This window comes from Sturnus vulgaris, chromosome 4, assembly GCF_052056855.1.
Source record: "Sturnus vulgaris isolate bStuVul1 chromosome 4, bStuVul1.hap1, whole genome shotgun sequence".
NCBI lineage: Eukaryota > Metazoa > Chordata > Aves > Passeriformes > Sturnidae > Sturnus > Sturnus vulgaris.
In genome coordinates, this window is record NC_142246.1 from 12,799,329 (window position 1) to 12,817,121 (window position 17,793).

Consider the following 17,793-nt stretch of genomic DNA (forward strand, 5'->3'; position numbering starts at 1 on the left):
CCCCTGTTGTTAGTCTCAGGCACGAATGTCCCGCAAAAACCGCGGTAGCCTTTCCCGCAGCGGGGAGAGCGGGGCTGCCCCGGCGGCCCCGCTCCGCCCCCGCCGCGATGGGGGACGGGCCAGCGGCGGCCTCGGGGCTCCCCGGGGAAAGCGGGGCCGCCTGCTTGCAGCACCTGGCCGGCGGCGTGGGAGATGGAGCAAGCCGCCGGGTGCCCCGCCGTGGGCGGCAGCTACCCGCAGAAAAACGCCGAGATCCTCAGCAGCCAGTACGGCATCAACCTCTTCCTGGCCGGGCTGCTGCTCACCTTCGCCTGGGCTGTGCATGCCGTGGGCATCAGCAAGAGCCACCTGCTCTCCTACCTCATCACGCTGATGCTCATCCAGCTGCTGTGGATGCTGTGGTACCTCTGCAGGAGCTGCACGCAGAGGAGGCTGATCCGGGACAAGGACACACACGCCGGAGCCCGCTGGCTGAAGTGTAAGTACGGGCCGACGGCACAAAGAGTGGGACCGCACAAGGGACACCTGTGCCATCACCTATGCCTGCTACCTCTTTGTTAGCCTCTCCATCCCTACCGGGACGCATCCTGGTATTCACGAACTGAATGCACACGCAGTGCACTCTAAAGTAAATATATGCATAAGCTGAACATGCTAGGAGATTGTATTGGGAGCTGTTTGTTAAACATCCTCACTTTACAAACTACCATTTATAGTGCTGAAAGCTCCGGCGCCTTTCTTCCTTACCAGGCTAGTTTGGTGAAACTTGAAAAATGAAATATAGCTAGTGGAAGAGGCAATCTTATTGGTGTCTTGCAGCTCTTTTGGAGGAATTATCACCTTTTTCTGGACGGTATAATGCAATTTACTTTATGGTAATACCAGTCAGAAGGGTCCTCAAGTACTCTCTGTACCAATGTCTATCAGAGATTCCTGTTTATATGTGTTCAGTGATGCTTTCGAAACATCTAGAATTAGACAGGACAAAATTCCTGACCAGATCAGTTTGTAATTAGTACATAAAGCAGTTACACAAGGAATCGGAACTGAGCGTTCACTTGCAGAAGAAGTATACAAGTTTGTGAGGGTAGTGGTGGGATGTGCTGGCCCTCATCTGCAGCCAGGTGCATACCAGAGTGAGGATATAAACATATATTAAGAGAAGGTGTTTGGGGAGCACATCACAGAGTCTTAGTGACACGAAGGCTGTTTTTGGGTACCAAGGAAAAGAAACAGCCTACATCAGTGCTTGTGGAATAATAGGCAATCCCAGTTTTATCAGCCTCTTCCAGTCTCCACACTGTAAATGATAGATTGGAAAATAAGTATTTAAGTGGAACGTTATGACAGCTTTCCCATAAAATGTTTTTTACCTAACAGTGAGACAACAGCTAATCTTCACAGCAGCTAATGAAATATCTAAATCAAAATTCCAAGAACACCTGACACCTGATTATTTTGAAAAGTAAGGCTGTGCTGTGGAGATGTAGTTTGTTCTCAATCTCAGTGTTTGTGTATCATTTCTTTTCTTCACAACTGTTAACATTTGTGTTTGAATTGCTGACAGAAAACCTATTTTTAAAATGTCTAATGTACAGCTATGGTCTGTAGACTCTTTCCTGAAATGTGTGGAATTCACATGCCAACTGTTGAATTGTTCCTCTTGATTATTTACTATTTTTCAAGGCTTGGACTAAGCTAAGCTTTTGTTACTCAGAGGGTAGCTTTCCCCTCCTAAATATGGAATAAATACTGCCTAGCAGTAAGGGTAAGTACAGGGTAAGTACAGCAGGATCCCCCACCCTCCTTCTTTTGGCGCCGCATTCACAGCATTTCATTTGTCCTACAGAATATAAGGAGTCACAGAAACTTAGAAATAAGATCCTGGATTGAGCTACTAGGTTACCTTATCCATTTCTTTTACCAGCACAGGATGGCTTTTTGTACTGGCTTCTCAAGTGGTGCGGCTTCCATGGCTTCTCTTGGATGTCTAGGCTGCAATTCAACAAATTTGCCCTTAGGGAATGACCTACACTTTTCTATTCTTGGGAGTTTCTTGTAGTTACAACAAGTCTGTACAACTCCTTTATCCTCTATTGGTAAAAGAAAACTTATTTGAGCTAAGGAAAAACTCAGGTGGCAATTCCTCTGCCAAGATCCCCCTTGTCCTCCTCTTTATCAGTGCTTTTGTCATTGAGATCTTTTACCTGAAAGATCAGAAGTCTGAAAAGGAAAGGGGAGGATGGAGTGGGACAGACATATTTTGTTTGGGTTTTTCCACTGGAAGTTTTCTGCAATTTTTTACTAGCTCTATCAGCTACTTTTGAAGAACATCTCCTTGCTGAAATTGTGAGAGCAAATGTCTGTATTAAACAGTATAAAATGAATGTATTTTATGAATTCTTTCAAACTGTGAACATCATTTTAGTAAAAGTGGTGGCAGTTGCCTGCTCAGACAACTCTGACAAATGTTGAAATGTGAGGATTTAATAAAAACCTCATATATCTGACTCGTACATGTTTAGCAGTGCTAGAGGGACAGATGATCAGTTTGCAAGAGCTGCTCACAGGAAGGTTTCCTCGAGCCTTTCTGCACCAAGGTGTCAGTTGTGTGAACCCTCGAGCTTGGTTGTCTTCCCGCCTGCATGGCTGACCAAGAGCCACTCCTAGAGTCTGAATGTGGGAAAAGTGTGTGGCAGAGCTGTGTCTTTCATACAACACAATTATCCTTACCCAAATAACCACGGAGAAGTCTTTCCTTGACTTATTCTGAATGTTATTCCCCAAGTATGCTCTCCTGCCAGGAAAAGCCCTCTGACCATTTTTTGGGATACTTCAGTGAAGTGAGACACAGAACTCAAAACGAAAATCAGTTGGCTTCACAAACACCTTTATTTTATCACATTCTGTAGCAGCACAGTTCCTGTTTAAAGCATTGTCAACTGGTCAATTAAAAGCTCTTGTCAGACTTCAACTTGTATCTTTTTACTGCCTGCATTGAATTGCCAATTATTTGAACAATATTTTAAAGTGAGAATGGTATTTTTGCAATGGTATAATTATTTTCTTTTCTTCTTGATGGTTACTAGGAAAAAATGAGCCAGCACTTAGCAATATTGAAAATCCTATTAATGATACCTTAAGACACACAGGTTTCAATGAATGTTTGAAAAGAAAAAGTAATGAAACAGTGCTCAATAGCAATAATTTCACATTTCTTAAAATTTTAAACGGAAATAGATGCTCGGTGGGATTATCTTCCTTGAAATTACTGGTGTCCATTTAGAATTTGTATATATTACTGAAGTTTCCATCACAAAAAGTTGGCAGAAAAACTCTTAACATAAGATATGCATGGTCATTATGGTTGTGCTTTGATTTTTGACTAAGAAAATGAGTACAATCATTCTCTTTTGAAGCCCATAAATAAGCATGTTGGACACTTTGTATACACTTGCAGTGCGGCCACCTGAGTGATTGCAGAAATATCTACATACTATTTGAATAAATGAAACAATCTGAAATTTAAAAAGTCATATAAAGTCTTCTAATCCCTGGAGGTCACTAATCTTTTTGCTACAGAAGATAGCTTTTGCCTTCTTATTGAAACAATCATAACACATGTGAAGTCCCTCAAACTGATGCATGTCAGATAAATAGGCTGTTTCTTGCATACTTTCTAAATAAACCATAAATAACAAAATCAATCCTGGAATAATTCAGGCAGGAAGGGACTTCTGAAGGTTAGCTAGTCTAGCACCTTGCTCAGACCATGTCTAGTTACCTCAGGCAGAGTGATTTATAACCATTTATATTTATAATTATATAATCAGAACTAGCAATTCAAATTAATTTCTGAATTTTTAACATTCTTTAGATAAAGAAAGAAACATATCGCTTGATCTCAAGAGTAGCCTATAATTTTGTATTTTATGATACCATTTACTTTCATACACAGCCAAAATGGCACCTCTACTTAAAAACGTGGACTCCAGTCCTGCTACATGTGTTAGAACACAAATTAGCTGACCTAAGAAGCATAAATTAAAAAAAAAATTTTGTATGGGATTATACTCGGGCATGAAGTGTAGAACAGAGGTTTTAGATTTTGCAATATAAAAGCAAAAGTTTTTAGCTCTTGGTAGAAATGACAATCAGTAATTTGACAGTGTTTTTATTATAGAGAGATTGTAAAACAGAAACATAAAATCCTACTGGAATTCATACCCTTGTGATTAAAAAGGTTTCCAAAGTCTATTTTTGTTTAATTTTAAAGAGTCAATGAAATAATAAACAAAATTACAGTGTGTTTATATAATTTCTATTTAATTTTTATCAATGCAACTTTGACAATAAAGGTATAATTAAATAATTTTTAAATTTAGTATTACTTTTTTACTACCACAAGTCAAGTGGAACACATGATACTTATATGGAAGTTAGATTGTGGGCCCATATAAAAGATAATTATTCATCAAAGTCAACACTAGTGATATTATTTACTCTGTGAGGAATTGTAAGGAAAGATGAAGATACTGATGCTTGTTTATATCATAAGGTCTGGTTAAAGCCCATGGATAAATTTTTATCTAGTCTTCATTCAAGTATGTCCAAATTAAATCCAGTGAAAGCTTACTTGAATAAAAGCCTAAAAGAAAATTAAAAAAGAAACAACAACAACCCATGATATTCAATTATGGTCAGAGGTGTAGGCCTGGTAAGTTAAAGGGGTCAAAACCCTTCCTAGCTGGTGCTAGTTCTAAACCACAAAAAATATACCCTCAAAACAAACCAAAATCAGGGAAATGGAGGCCTTAGAGTTTGGTTCAGTAATCTTGTAGCCAGTCGAACTTAGTCATACAGGTACAAACCCAACAATAACAACAACAAAAATAAACAAAGGGAAATGTATTTCAAAGTTCCTCAGAGTATTTAGAGTAATATGTTAGAATATTTTTGTGTGTGTGTGAAATATAGATACTGAAATTAAATCCTTGGATCCTTTCTAGGAGAACAAACCTTACAGCTCGCTTGGTTGTGATCTCTGGGTTCAAGTGTGGTCCCCGAGCCGTGGGGAGGGCACACCGGGTGATTGTGTCACTGCCACTGTTGAGGTTTCAGGCTGGGGGACTGTAAGGTGATTGTTCAGCTCCCCAGGACTGCCCCGTTTGCTGTGGGGCTGCCCAGGGCAGCAATTCCTGCTCTCCATGGCTGCTTCAGTCACCTGGGAGGCTGATCCTGCCCAGGGCTGGGCACTCTGCAAGGGCTGAATGTCCTGGGCAGTGCAGGGCTGGTGACTCCTCACTGACCAGGGGGTGTCCAGTGATGACCTTGCTTAAGGTACTGGGCAGAGGCTGTCACAAATTAGAGGCACCTGTTTCATGGAGTCAATTATCTTCATGAGCATTGATCTAGTCTTATTTCTCTAAACAAGAACACAGATATTGATCAACTTTCATTCCCCTAAATAGATATTTGATTTACAAATAGTCTCTAATCACTATAACTATACATTAAAATTTTCTAATATCTTTTTCATTCGTAGGTGGGATTACATTATTTGCAGTGATTACTTTAATTCTGGACTCCTTTAAAATTGGATATTATATTGATTTTTCAAACTGTCTATCACCAACTGAAGGCATTTTTCCTGTTACACATGCTGTCCACACAATCTTACAGGTAAAAGTCACTGGTTGCAGTTTTATATTAATCTGTTTCTTACCAAAAACTTATTTTATCTTGTTATCAGTGGACTTAACACTAATTTGATTTCTAAGCATATCACAGAATACTTTTGAGGACTAAATGCTTGTGCATATATAGTGAATTCAAGCATTGCAACCTGAAGTTGCTTAGCCATAAAATTCATGGTTTTCAAACATGGATTTGAAAGAAAGAATAATAAAAAAATGTTCTCCTGTAGTTGAAGTTACATGGCCTTTTTGTTTAATTGAAGTTACATACAGAATTTTCAGGCTTGAATGAGTATTTTGGCTAAAGACAATTCCCTTGTCACACAAGTTCAGTTCAATATGTATAACCTGATATTCCATTGTGGTTAGAGGTGTAGACCTGCTAAGTTAAAGGGGTCAAAACCCTTCCTAGCTGGTTCTAAAAGACTTGTACAACTTTCCTGTAACAAATGTACATGGATGTTCCTTCTAGAAGCATTTGGTTGTCCTTATCAGTAGCTGCACAATAGCAAACATAGTCAGTGAGTCCTGTGAAATATTCCAGCTGCCTGTTTGTTATAAGGTTTTGGGTCTACAGTGTGTGGTAAGTGTATATTCCATAGCTGATTGTTTCTCACATTGACTCCTCTGAACCCTTGTCAGCAGGTTTGTAGGGAAGAAGGAAAGAAAAAGCCTCTCAACTGAGATATTCAATCATAGCCAGCCACTTTTATGAATTTTTCCAAGAGGTTTAAGTCATTCTGAAAGAAATGTTTTCCTAGCAGTTGTGGTTGCATGTAAATAAGCTTTTGAACAACCTACATTTTTCTGCTTTCTTCAACAGTTAAAAAAATAAAACAAAAACCATTGAAATTTAAACAGTAACTCTCACCTGATCTATGTTTTTCTCTGAGGGTGAAATTCTGAGTTGGTTGAAGTAATCTTAATTTCACATTCTTGTAATAGCCACTCTCCATGTCTTGCAACTTCTTTACTTCATCTCTGAAAAAAAACCCAATAAAATTAAGCCCTTCTGCCCTGCTGATCTGAACACAGCATTCTTCATTACAGCCAGTGACCCAGAGCTGAAAAGATTTCCAGCTACCATGAACTGGAGTGTGGAAAAATGGTGAATAAAAATGCTGAAAAAGGCAACAAGAATTCTAATTTAAATTTTACATCACCCAGTGTCACTGAATTTATCATCTACAGAGCTTAAAATAATGAATACTTGAATGTTAGCCTGAGTAATCAAAGAAAAAGTTAAATCTAAAAAGCAATTAACCAGACACCTCTTACCTAAGACAAATCTTCTCGTGTCTTTGAAATAGTGGATGAAATCACAGCAGAAAACATCCCTAATATGTGTCATCTAAAACCCAAAGAATTTGTTTTCTACTGCAAATGTATCAGATTCTGTTGTCATTTACTCTGAGGCATCCTGATACATGCCATGAAATTAATATATACATTCTGCACCCCTGTATGAACTACAGGGCAGGCTGTGCATTGTGTTCTTCTGCAGGCAGAAGTCCCCTTGAGGCAATGAGTGTTCTGCAAGCGAAAACTGGATTTTATGCTACTTCTTTACTTACTTTTCCTATTTCTTCACACTATTTCGTGTCGGAATAGCTCTTCAAAACTTACATTTTTTGTAAATTTTAAAGAATGGTTTCAGATCTGCTGTCAGATTTTACTGCATTTATCCCAGGATGGGTGTGGTTACTGCGCTGCAAAGAGAGAGAAAAGACAGCAACACACACGGACTTTCTTTGGGGAAAAAAGGCCAACTTTATTGTATGGACAGCCCGTATTTAAAGTGTGTTACGTGCAGCTAGGACAAGACAGTAGTTTATTGGACAATTGGGAAAAACATCCTTGGGATAGTACCTCAGGATGTATCCCACGGGAAAGACACCAGGTGTTAATTTTTATTATGAATTCCACTCTGTTTTTTACTATGTTATCACCCTGGGAGACTTCCTCCCTAACTGAAGCTGTACTCAGCTTGTCAGCCTGGGAATGGACCTGAGAGTCAGGAGAAATCCAGGCCTGAAAAGGATTTCCAAGCTGTAATTCCCTAGCTCTCTAAATGTGTGTGTCCACAGATGGGAAATTGAATATGGCATTAGAGACTAAGGTAATTTCAATTTGATTTCAGTTGAGGCCTACATGAAATATTTTAGTCTTTACACCTAGGATTTTACAGTGGCCACTCTTCTCATTGATAAATGCTTCATTAGAGGAATTGTTATTGCTGGGTAGCATAGATGAGCCATAAAGAACTGCATTTGCCTAGCTTTTTCCAAAATGAGACATTGAATGCCTCAGAAACAGGGGCTGTGAAGGCATCCTACAGTAATGGATGCCGTGGAAAAATGGGTTTCAAGTTACTCTGGTTGCTAAAGAAGAACCCAAAGTTTTTATCACTTTTGAGAACATTTCTGGAACACCAAACTAGGCAGGTTTCTAAGAGAAATCTTAGGACTCTTTCTCTCCTGATGAGTTCAGTATCCTAGGAACTATTGGTAGTAAACAGACTCCCAGTGTCACCCTACCATCCCTGAGGAATATTGGTATAGTTCTTGAACCTGTCCACACTTGGTTTTGTTTCAGCAGCAACAAAACTGAGGTCTTTCTGAGGTCTCCATTATGCTCTCACAAACAGAGATAATTTTATTTCTCTTTGCCCTTGACTTGCTAACTCACTATTGTTATCTCTCTCTTTTATTCCTTGAGTTTTCTGCACTATCCTTGAGTGTAACTGCGACGTTCTTAAGGGGGTTGTCTCTCAGGCAGTTTGTACAAACTTTTCTCATGCTTCCTGGGCATCTGTTGTTTTATTAGTCAAGTCTGGCATTCTTTCATCAATCTCTTTCCCTCCATAGAATTTAATATATTTCATAAATTATTCAAACTTAGCATCACCACGCCCTCTATCATACCTCTATCCAAAACCTTTAATTCATTTATCATTGAAATAAAAATCTCTTCAGATACAAAAGGAAAATATGTTTTGGTGAGTAATACTTAGACTTTCTACTGTTAAGCCACTGATTTCTCATGTAAGAAATTTCAGGTTCTGTGTAAATATCACAGGAAATCATGAGCTCTTTCACATGTGTGGAGATGGAGCTGCCTGAATTTAAATCATCGTTTTAACCATTGGAATGTCTATCTACAGATGCACTTTACTTTCTGGGTATTACACATGCTCATTATTGTAATGATATTTGTCTGAATTTCTTCCATTTAGGTGTACTTTCTGTGGTGTCATGCAAAGGATATTATCCAGTCTTTCAAAACTCTTGAAAGGTAAAGTGGATCTGATCCTCATCTAGCATGTTAATAGATGTAGGTCTGTACAGTGTTTTAACACCAAAGTTTTAGTGTATGAGGGACAGTGAAAATATAGAGACTGATTCTCCTCTTGATTGCATTAAATAGAAAGAAATAGAAAAGTTAAATAGAAAGTAACTCCATTCACTCTTATTTAACCTGCATTGATCTTTTGTAATAAAAAATAGTGACAGAATATATATTTTCTCATGAGAGAGAAAAATGGCAATATATAATACCACAGAGTCACTTAAGAAGGAAGCATCATGTATGTATTTTAAGACTGTGCACTATATGAGGTTTTATTTACATACCTACTGAAAGGGAATTTATATCACCAACCTGCAGTCAATACAATGTAATGGAGGTATTTTATATTGATTTTATGGAAAGCACCTTTTTAAAACTAGGTCTAGAATAGGCATAGAATAGTTTGAGTTGGAAGAAACCTTTATAAGTCATTTAGTCCAATCCCTCTGCAATAAGCAGGGACACCTTCAATTAGATCAGGATGCTCCGACCCAGCCTTGAATGTTTCCAGCCTGTGTTGATACTGGGGCTTGCCCTGACCCAGGTGCAAGACCTTGCACTTGGCCTTTTTGAGCCTTGTAAGGTTCTCGTAGGGCCACTTGAGCACATCCAGGTCCTTCTGGCATCCCAACCCTCAGGCATGTCAACCACACCTCACAGCTGTGCATATGCACTTGGGAACACAACCTCCCTGGTGGTATCCTGTGCACCAAATCAGGTCCAATGTGTTTTCTGGTTTTGTGAGAAGGATTAGTGTATATTAATCTACCTAAACAATGAATATAAGTAAGCAAACTGGTAATTTTACTTATTTAAAGTTATCAATGATCTGACCAGTTTCTATAGGAGGTAAAATAAATTTGTTCAGAAATGCATCTGTGAAGGTGCTCCATTTGCTCTGCTCTCTTGGGTAAGTGTTCAAACCCCATGCACAGGAGGAGAGTGATTACAGAAGGCTTTGTAATGTCATCTGGTGCTATCAGCTCTGTTTATAAGTAGATTTTAAAAATTTCTAACTTCAAGTTTATCACTGACAACAGTGTTGTAATAAAGAACTGTTTCTTGGTGAAGAAACATGAAGAGCCTCGGGTGCAGGAGAACACCTGACATTGGCAAGTGAAAGAATTGTGCCTAGGAAAGATACATGACCTCCTACAAAAAAGGGACTGCTTGGCAATGGAGAACAATTTTTGTCTGTATTTTATTAGGAAATTCAGAACCATTAGTACACTTCTTACTCCAATGCTATTCTGTTTCACCAAGCTGAAGTGGCTTGTCAGAGGCCAGGAGTCTCAAGAATGCATGGAGACCTACCCTCACTTGTACCAGTACTTTGGAATAAAGCCTGCTGTTAGCTTCAGCTCTCTCCAAGAGACAAAAACCCATAGGCTAGAAATTGGAGAAAGTGGTGGTATCTGTGAAGAAAGGTCAGACACAGAATATGAAGGAGCACTGCAGAAGGCTGTGAAATACAGTATGTAAAAAATTAATCCTGTTCAGACTGTTCAATCACTAACATGAAGCTTGTCCAGCCCAAAGAATAAAACCCACTGCATAAGAGACCATAAGAAGTAATAAAAACATTCTGTTATTAGTTTAATACATTAGGCCATTTAATACATTGCCTTTCTGTAAGGTTTTGGAAGTCTGATATTCAGTGACTGCAGAACATCTTTAGAGATCAGTGATGATTTTTCAACCCTCTCCCTGCACCAACAAATAAATACTGCCATGTAGCTTGTACACAGAAATTCAATCAATTTGATTTCATTTCACATATTTCACAAGATACAATCTGTGCAGATTCCTTCAATAATTACTTTATTTTGTAGGTTTGGTGTTATCCATTCTGTTTTCACAAATTTACTTCTGTGGACAAATGGTGTGTTAACGGAGTCAAAACATCAATTGAATGAACATAAGGAAAGACTAATCACCCTTGGTTTTGGGAACATAACTATAGGTAAGCAAAAGGTTTGGTGCATTGTGAAATTCCTTCTCTAGCACACTCATACTGTCACTACAAGATGTATCTGAGTCATTCATGACTATGTCAGCATAGTCATTCTGGGGCACATGGTAATTACCTGATACTGAAATGTTATATGATCATTATCATACATGTGATCATGGCAGTAGTTTTCTTCTAAATTACAAATATAGATTTTTAAAGAATATTTCTTTTGAGGAATAACATCACTGAGGAACATCACTAAGGAACCATTTTATTACTAACTCACAGTCATAAATTAACATAGCAGTGTTAAAATGAGGGTTTACTATTTAATAAGTTATTAATAAAAAAATCAAGCATGGATAATCTTGCAAATCTTTTCCAGGAGAGTTCTTACCTGTGGCCTGTGGTCCTATAGGATTCAGTGGGATGGCTCAAAGGGATAGAAGTTATCCATTAGTGCTATTTTCCAAGACAAGAACTTTACTCTGGCTGTTTTAATAATGAAAAATTTTCTCCATTGGTAAGATGGTGCAAGTTGTAGTCAGCAAACATTTAGAATAAGGAAGATATAAAGAAAAAGTTCTTCATTCTGAGGGTGCTGAGGTCCTGGAATATGTTGCTCAGAGAAGCTGTGGATGTTCCATCCCTGGAAATGTTCAAGGCCAGGTTGGATGGGACTGTGAGCAACCTGGTATAGAGGAAGGTTTCCTGTCCACAGAAGAGGGGTTTGAAACAGATGATCTTTAGGGTCCCTTCCAACCCAGGCCATTCTGAGACAACTGCTGGGGATGCTTTCTGCTTTCAAACTCCAGTGAAGCATGGAAAAATGGGGCCTTTTCTTAGGTGGGTAACTGGGTGTTGTTTGACTGAAATCTTACCTTTCGTATTTCATTATTTTATTTATTCACTTTAACCAAGGAATCTTTATAAAGCACATAACTAACCTCTCCTTCCCCTTTAGTTCTAGATGATCATGCACCTCAATGCAATTGCACAACAACAACTCTCTGCTCGATATTTTCTCAAGGAATATATTACCTATATCCCTTTAATATAGAGTACCACATCCTGGCATCCACGATGCTCTATGTCTTGTGGAAGAACATTGGCCGTAAAGTTGAGCACCACCAGCCAAACAAAACTCCATTCAAATTCCACGGCATAACTGTTGGAATGATTTTTGGACTGATCGTATTAACTAGCACAATAGCCATAGTTGTTGTGTATTTAATTCAGATTGGAGGTTCAAAAATCAAAAGTGAGTTAGCACTCACTATGTTTTACTTGCACGCTATCTTCGTGTTGGCTCTCATGTGCACAGCTGGAATCGTCGCCCTTCTCATCTACAGATTGGAAGATAGAAATCTGGATAATTCCAAGAATCCTGCTCGAAAACTGGATGCAGAACTGCTGGTGGGCACAGCTGCAGGGTCCTGGCTGCTCTCCTGGGGCTCGATCCTCGCCATTATCTGTGCCCAAGGCCATCCCAAATACACATGGTATAACCTGCCCTACTCTGTTCTGGTTATTATTGAGAAATATATCCAGAACCTCTTTATCATTGAATCCATCCACCGCGAGCAGGAAAAGGTGAATGATGACATTAAAACTCTTCGAATAGTGACCATATCTCGGGGGAGCACTTTGTCCCTCACCCCCTTGTACAAAGAGATTTACAATGGCAGAGCTGCTCCTGACAGAGGTGACATACCCTGTCTGTTTAAGGGCAGCATCTGTGGGAAGGAAAATGATGGTGCTGGTGTTGCCAAAGAAGAAACAAGTCAGGACAGCAGTTTGGTCATGCACTCAGCCTCAGATTTCTCATTTTCCAGTAGAAACTCAGTTACCAACAACAAGAGGAGAATTTTGAAGAACATCGCTGCATTTTTATTCCTCTGCAACCTTTCGGTAAGACATTTTGAATGTAATTCATAAGTTAATAGCCCCAAACTCCCCATCCTTTCAAGTCGGACAAGTATATTAAAATTGCATGGTTCTATAGTTTGTAGGCAGTAGATTTTACTTCTGGAAGAAGTGAATATGCTTTTAGGGAGCAAAGTTTATTTAAATGTGGAATCTGAGCGGCTCCTTTCAGTAACGGTCCAAAAACCTGTAGCAGCAGCAGAAGCTGAAACCCTCTTCCACCAGCGTGCCCCAGTAGCAACAGGGAGGGATTTCTTGGGGATTCCTGAAGCCAATTTTCAGCACGGTGGAGTCACAGTCATTAAGGGCTATTGACTTGTACTGCTGGTGATTAATATTGGCCTGGCGTTCTTTCCCTGCAGCTGTGGATACCACCGGCGTTCGGGTGCCGCCCGGAATATGACAATGGACTAGAAGAGATCGTTTTTGGCTTTGAACCCTGGATAATTGTTGTGAACCTTGCGATGCCTTTTTCTATTTTCTATCGGATGCATTCAGCTGCCTCGCTCTTTGAGGTCAATTGTAAAACATAGATCATATACGGTCCCTCAGTGAACAATTGATTGAATAATTAATTACATAAATAACAGTCGAGGGAGCAGATGAATGAATGAGTGAATGCAGCAGCTGCTCAATAAATAGAAGATTCAATAATGTTTTTAAAGAAGGGACCATAGCTAATAGCATGTAATTTTTTTTCTTTCCACATGTTTTGTTATGTATGTGGTGTTATTGTATAAATACACTTTTCAGAATCATATTAGTCTTAATATGATTAACACTACATAGTAAAGTTAATTCAATCTCGTTAATCTTTGTTTTAGTCAACTTGTATTTGTTCTCTATACAATTTGTATGGCTTTGTTTTCATTTATTGTAACTTGTGAAAGGGGTTTGCAAAAAATTCTATATGACTTAGAACAGAAAATCCCAGGAAGAGCTTCTCCTGAATCAGAGATATTAAGAAACCTCCAACTCTTATTTCCTAGCTTGGTTTTTATACAGTAAAACCTAAAAATATTTGCCAGAAAATTGGGGTGTGGGAATTAGTTTAAAGTTCCTTATTACTGATGAAAATCAATATATGATTATTATTTTGTGGATACATATAGATAGCAAGAAATCCAGGTAGTTAACATTTATGATTAGATATCATGCTGTATATAATTTTTTCTGATAAAATATATTTCTATTAATTTTCTTGTATTTACTGTATGACATAACTGAGAAATAAAATTAATCCTTTTACTAATTTTTTATTCAAATATTCTTGAAATGTTTTAAGAGAAAAAAATAGTCTTAGAACTCATATTTTGGTATATGTGTTCCAGTGCCAGAATCGTATGTATGCCCTGCACAATTTTTAATGAGATGCTAATTTCATTTTATATCAGTCTCCTATTATTCCAGGATAATAATCATATATATCTTCATAATAATATTAATATATTTTCATACAGAGATGCTGTAAAGCAAAGCTGAAACCTCTAAAAATCTGGAGGGCCTTTGGCTGAGAGTTTTAAAAGTGTGCTTTACAAGATGTTAGAATATAATCTCGAAGCACCTGTGATATTTAGTTGCTTGAATTCTCACAGAAATCAGTGAAAAGTTGGGTTCCTCACTATTCTTAGAATCTGCACCTGCAAGATCATTGGAGCACTAACCAGGACACTGGAGCTACAGATCAATTAATTACTGGATAACCTAATGAGCTAATTTGTTGATGACCTAGTCCTAAGCCTGGTGGGTCAAGGGCTGAAAGATTTCTGCTCCTGGTTCCTGAAAGGACAGTTGTACATTTATCACCACCATCATCCCGAGAGCAGGAATATTTCCGTGTGGGAGAGGTTTGCTTCTGAGACAGGAGATTTCAGCAGTTGTGTCTGCCTTTGCACAGCAGAAAAAATATTTTGGCTTTGTACCGCTAGATGGCAAACACAGACCACTCGATAAATTACCTGATTGCTTTAGGTTGCTTCAGGGATTGCTTCACATCATAATTAATCTTCAGCTCTATTTTGTGGAACTTACAGTCATAACCTGCTTAGGAATTTTTACTACCTTCTTTACCTGTTGCAGAGCCCAGATCAGGTAGAGATGTATCCATCTGAAGTCTCAGGTGAAGTCTGAATTATACGAAGCATCAGGAGACCAAGCATGAGAATCCCTATCTTCCTGCAAAGCAATTTCAGTGGATTTTAAGTGGTTTTTAGAAGAGACACTATCTTACATCGCTGTAATCTCTGCCTGTCCCTACAGCTGCTTGTCATGCTCTTTTATAACATCTTTATTGGCTCTTATATTCATTCTAGACAGTAACATTTTCTATCTTTCTGCTTGAACTCAGTAGCTTGATCTCACCTAGTTTCATGTAAATACCGGCTCTGACCGCCCTGTTGTCTCCCCACAATTTGTGTAAATGGGGCCACCCAGATAATGAAATAAAACTTTAATCTTTCTTCCTGGAAAAACTCTACAGCTAATTCCACTATCAGAAAAAAAAAAATTCATTTCATTAGGTAGGGGCAAAAATTCCATTTCAACTTTTAAGTGCTCATAAAGATGGCTGGAGGAAGCCTGTTTCCTCTTCCTCAGCTCCTGTGGGATGGGTCCCGTGTCATTCTTTAGCTAGAACTTGTGTTCTTTAGCTGATTTCCAGCATTTGTGTTCCGCCAAAGCAGAGCTAGTTCTAAATCCCTAAGGCCAAGAAGGGGCCATATGCTCTATTACAAACACGTAGCACACATTTGGAACTTTCAAAAACAAATAACATCCTTCTTTAGTTATATTTCATTTTCAATTATTTAGCCCTTTCTACTTCTTCACATTATGATTGAAATAATTTCATTTGCCCACAATATTAAATTGCTTTTGAGTGCTGAAATGGAAGTTTATTCAGAAAAGTGAATTAAGGTAGCACTCTGGCAGCGAGCAAATGCTTTAAACATGCTAATGGGCAAATTCTATTCCGAGCTGCACTGATGAAATCCCGCTGACTAAAATGGTTCTGTTTCAGGACCTGAGACTTGATTTTGACCTGACACGCTTAAGAGGTTTTCACAACAGGACTTCTCTCAAAAAATATTGTTTCATCCAAATACAGAGTATTTTATGGAAGCAACTCTTATCTTAACTACTCTTGAAACAATAGTGAGTCGTGAAGTTCTGAATATTTGAGAATATACATTTTTAAGAAATATAGATTTTTGAACCAGGATAAATAGAAACATATATTTTTAAGAAACACAGATTTTTGGACAAGGAAAAACACTTAGATTAAGGTAGTTAATATAGTGTGACCTCTAGCTCTCTGCTCAATGCTGAACCTGGGCTTTCTCAAACAACTCTTTTCTAATTTTTTTCTCTAGTATTTATTGACAATACTGATTAATCACAGATTTGAAAATATAATAAATAGCACAAAACCTATTTCTGCCTACCTATCTGCTCAAGCATGTGACAGGAGGCACGAGAGCCTGCTTACCCAGGAGAGAGGTCTAACAGCTGCTCATTGATATTCTCCTGAAGTGTTCCAATTTAATGTTACTTTAAAAGAGACCTTTCTTGATATACAAAGGATTCTGAATTTTTGCTGCATAATCTTAACCAGAAAGTTATTTTCTGATGTTCATCCTTCTGTTAGGGTCTTCCACTCCTTCCCTTTCTTCCATAAGTAATTTTACCTATTCAATAATGCATGTTTGGGTTACATTTAAACTCATATGAGTACAGAACTAAAGGCTGCTAAGGTGCAAAAAGCACTAAAGTCCTCAATTTACCTGAAGAGTCAAACTTGCATGACCACGATTTTCCAAGTGTTTTTTTGTGTCAATGACACTGAGGTAGAAGAAAATGGAAGACTCATGGTTGAGGCCTTCTGAAAAAAGTGAATTCCTTTTACTAGTGTTTCTCAATACACGGAGTTTTCTCTTTTAATCATGCAAAAAATAATGTCCGTTTTGATAATTTTGGAAATATTTGTGTCTTGTATTGTCCACTTGTGTTCCATAGACTTTGAGTGGACTATATAGGTGCAGAGAAATAAATGACTCCAGAGAATAGCAGAGTGAGAAATTACCCAAGTAAGTGCATGTTTCTTATCACTAGCTTAAGTAATTCATTAATCTTTGCCAAAAATCCATGAAATAAAAAAGATTCAAGATTTTAATAATCTAATAATTTTTATTTTCCCCACTTCACCCTGATTAGAAATGATGTGTGTACAGATGGCTCATTGGATCACTTATTCCCTGGGAACCCTTGTCCCCAAGCATTTGGCCTCATTCTATGCATGCATGAATAAAATGAGATCTGGATTTAAACAGAATTGAAGCAGCTGCAATTGCTAAGGAGAACTTTCAAAAAGAGGTTTTGCTCTTCTAAATGATCAATTTAATCTTGAAGGTGATGATACTTTACTGTCAGTAGCCAATGGTTAGAGTATTTTTTTTATTATTTGTTGGGTTTTGTTTGTTTGTTTGTTTTAAATTAGGAGGTGTGTTATGTCCCATAATGTTTATTTGGCTGACATTTAAAGCAAAACTTACAGTTCTATATGGCATGCCTCCTGCCTTCCTCTACCACTGTTCTTCACCTAAAAGAGAACTGAATTTCATCTTTAAAATACGGCCTTTGATAAAATCTTTACCAACACATTTTTCATTTTCTTGCCAGAACCAAATGGACCACGATTTATGCCTTTACCCAAATAAAGATGGGTGCAGTAGGTGGAAAGTTTTAAAAGAACAGGGATTGCATGAAAACCAGCTGTTATCTCTCTACGTCATTTTTAACAAAGCCATGGGTGTTTTATGTTTATTTTCCAATAAATCTTAGCTTGAATGCCACTGCAGTACACCTGGAATTAAA

At 38.2% G+C, this 17,793-nt stretch overlaps 2 protein-coding genes across 8 annotated transcripts in view; one reads left to right on the forward strand and one right to left on the reverse strand.

The window, feature by feature from the left end:
• The window catches only part of LOC148223879 (uncharacterized), a 43,556-nt gene that overhangs the window by 19,064 nt on the left and 6,699 nt on the right, over positions 1-17,793 (reverse strand). For 4 of the 7 annotated variants that reach the window (XM_088163142.1, XM_088163138.1, XM_088163136.1 and 1 more), the window contains exon 2: positions 6,568-6,677. In XM_088163142.1, the coding sequence (XP_088019268.1) occupies positions 6,568-6,677 (110 nt within the window). Of the gene's footprint in view, positions 1-2,873; positions 6,678-17,793 lie in introns of those variants that run through there. The other 3 variants (XM_088163140.1, XM_088163141.1, XM_088163135.1) reach the window with 3 other exon arrangements.
• OTOP1 (otopetrin 1) lies at positions 178-14,160 on the forward strand. Its single transcript, XM_014883186.2, has 6 exons — positions 178-478; positions 5,546-5,682; positions 8,932-8,990; positions 10,877-11,007; positions 11,963-12,909; positions 13,287-14,160. The coding sequence occupies exons 1-6, from the start codon at positions 193-195 to the stop codon at positions 13,455-13,457; spliced, it is 1,731 nt and encodes a 576-aa protein (XP_014738672.2). The 5' UTR covers positions 178-192; the 3' UTR covers positions 13,458-14,160.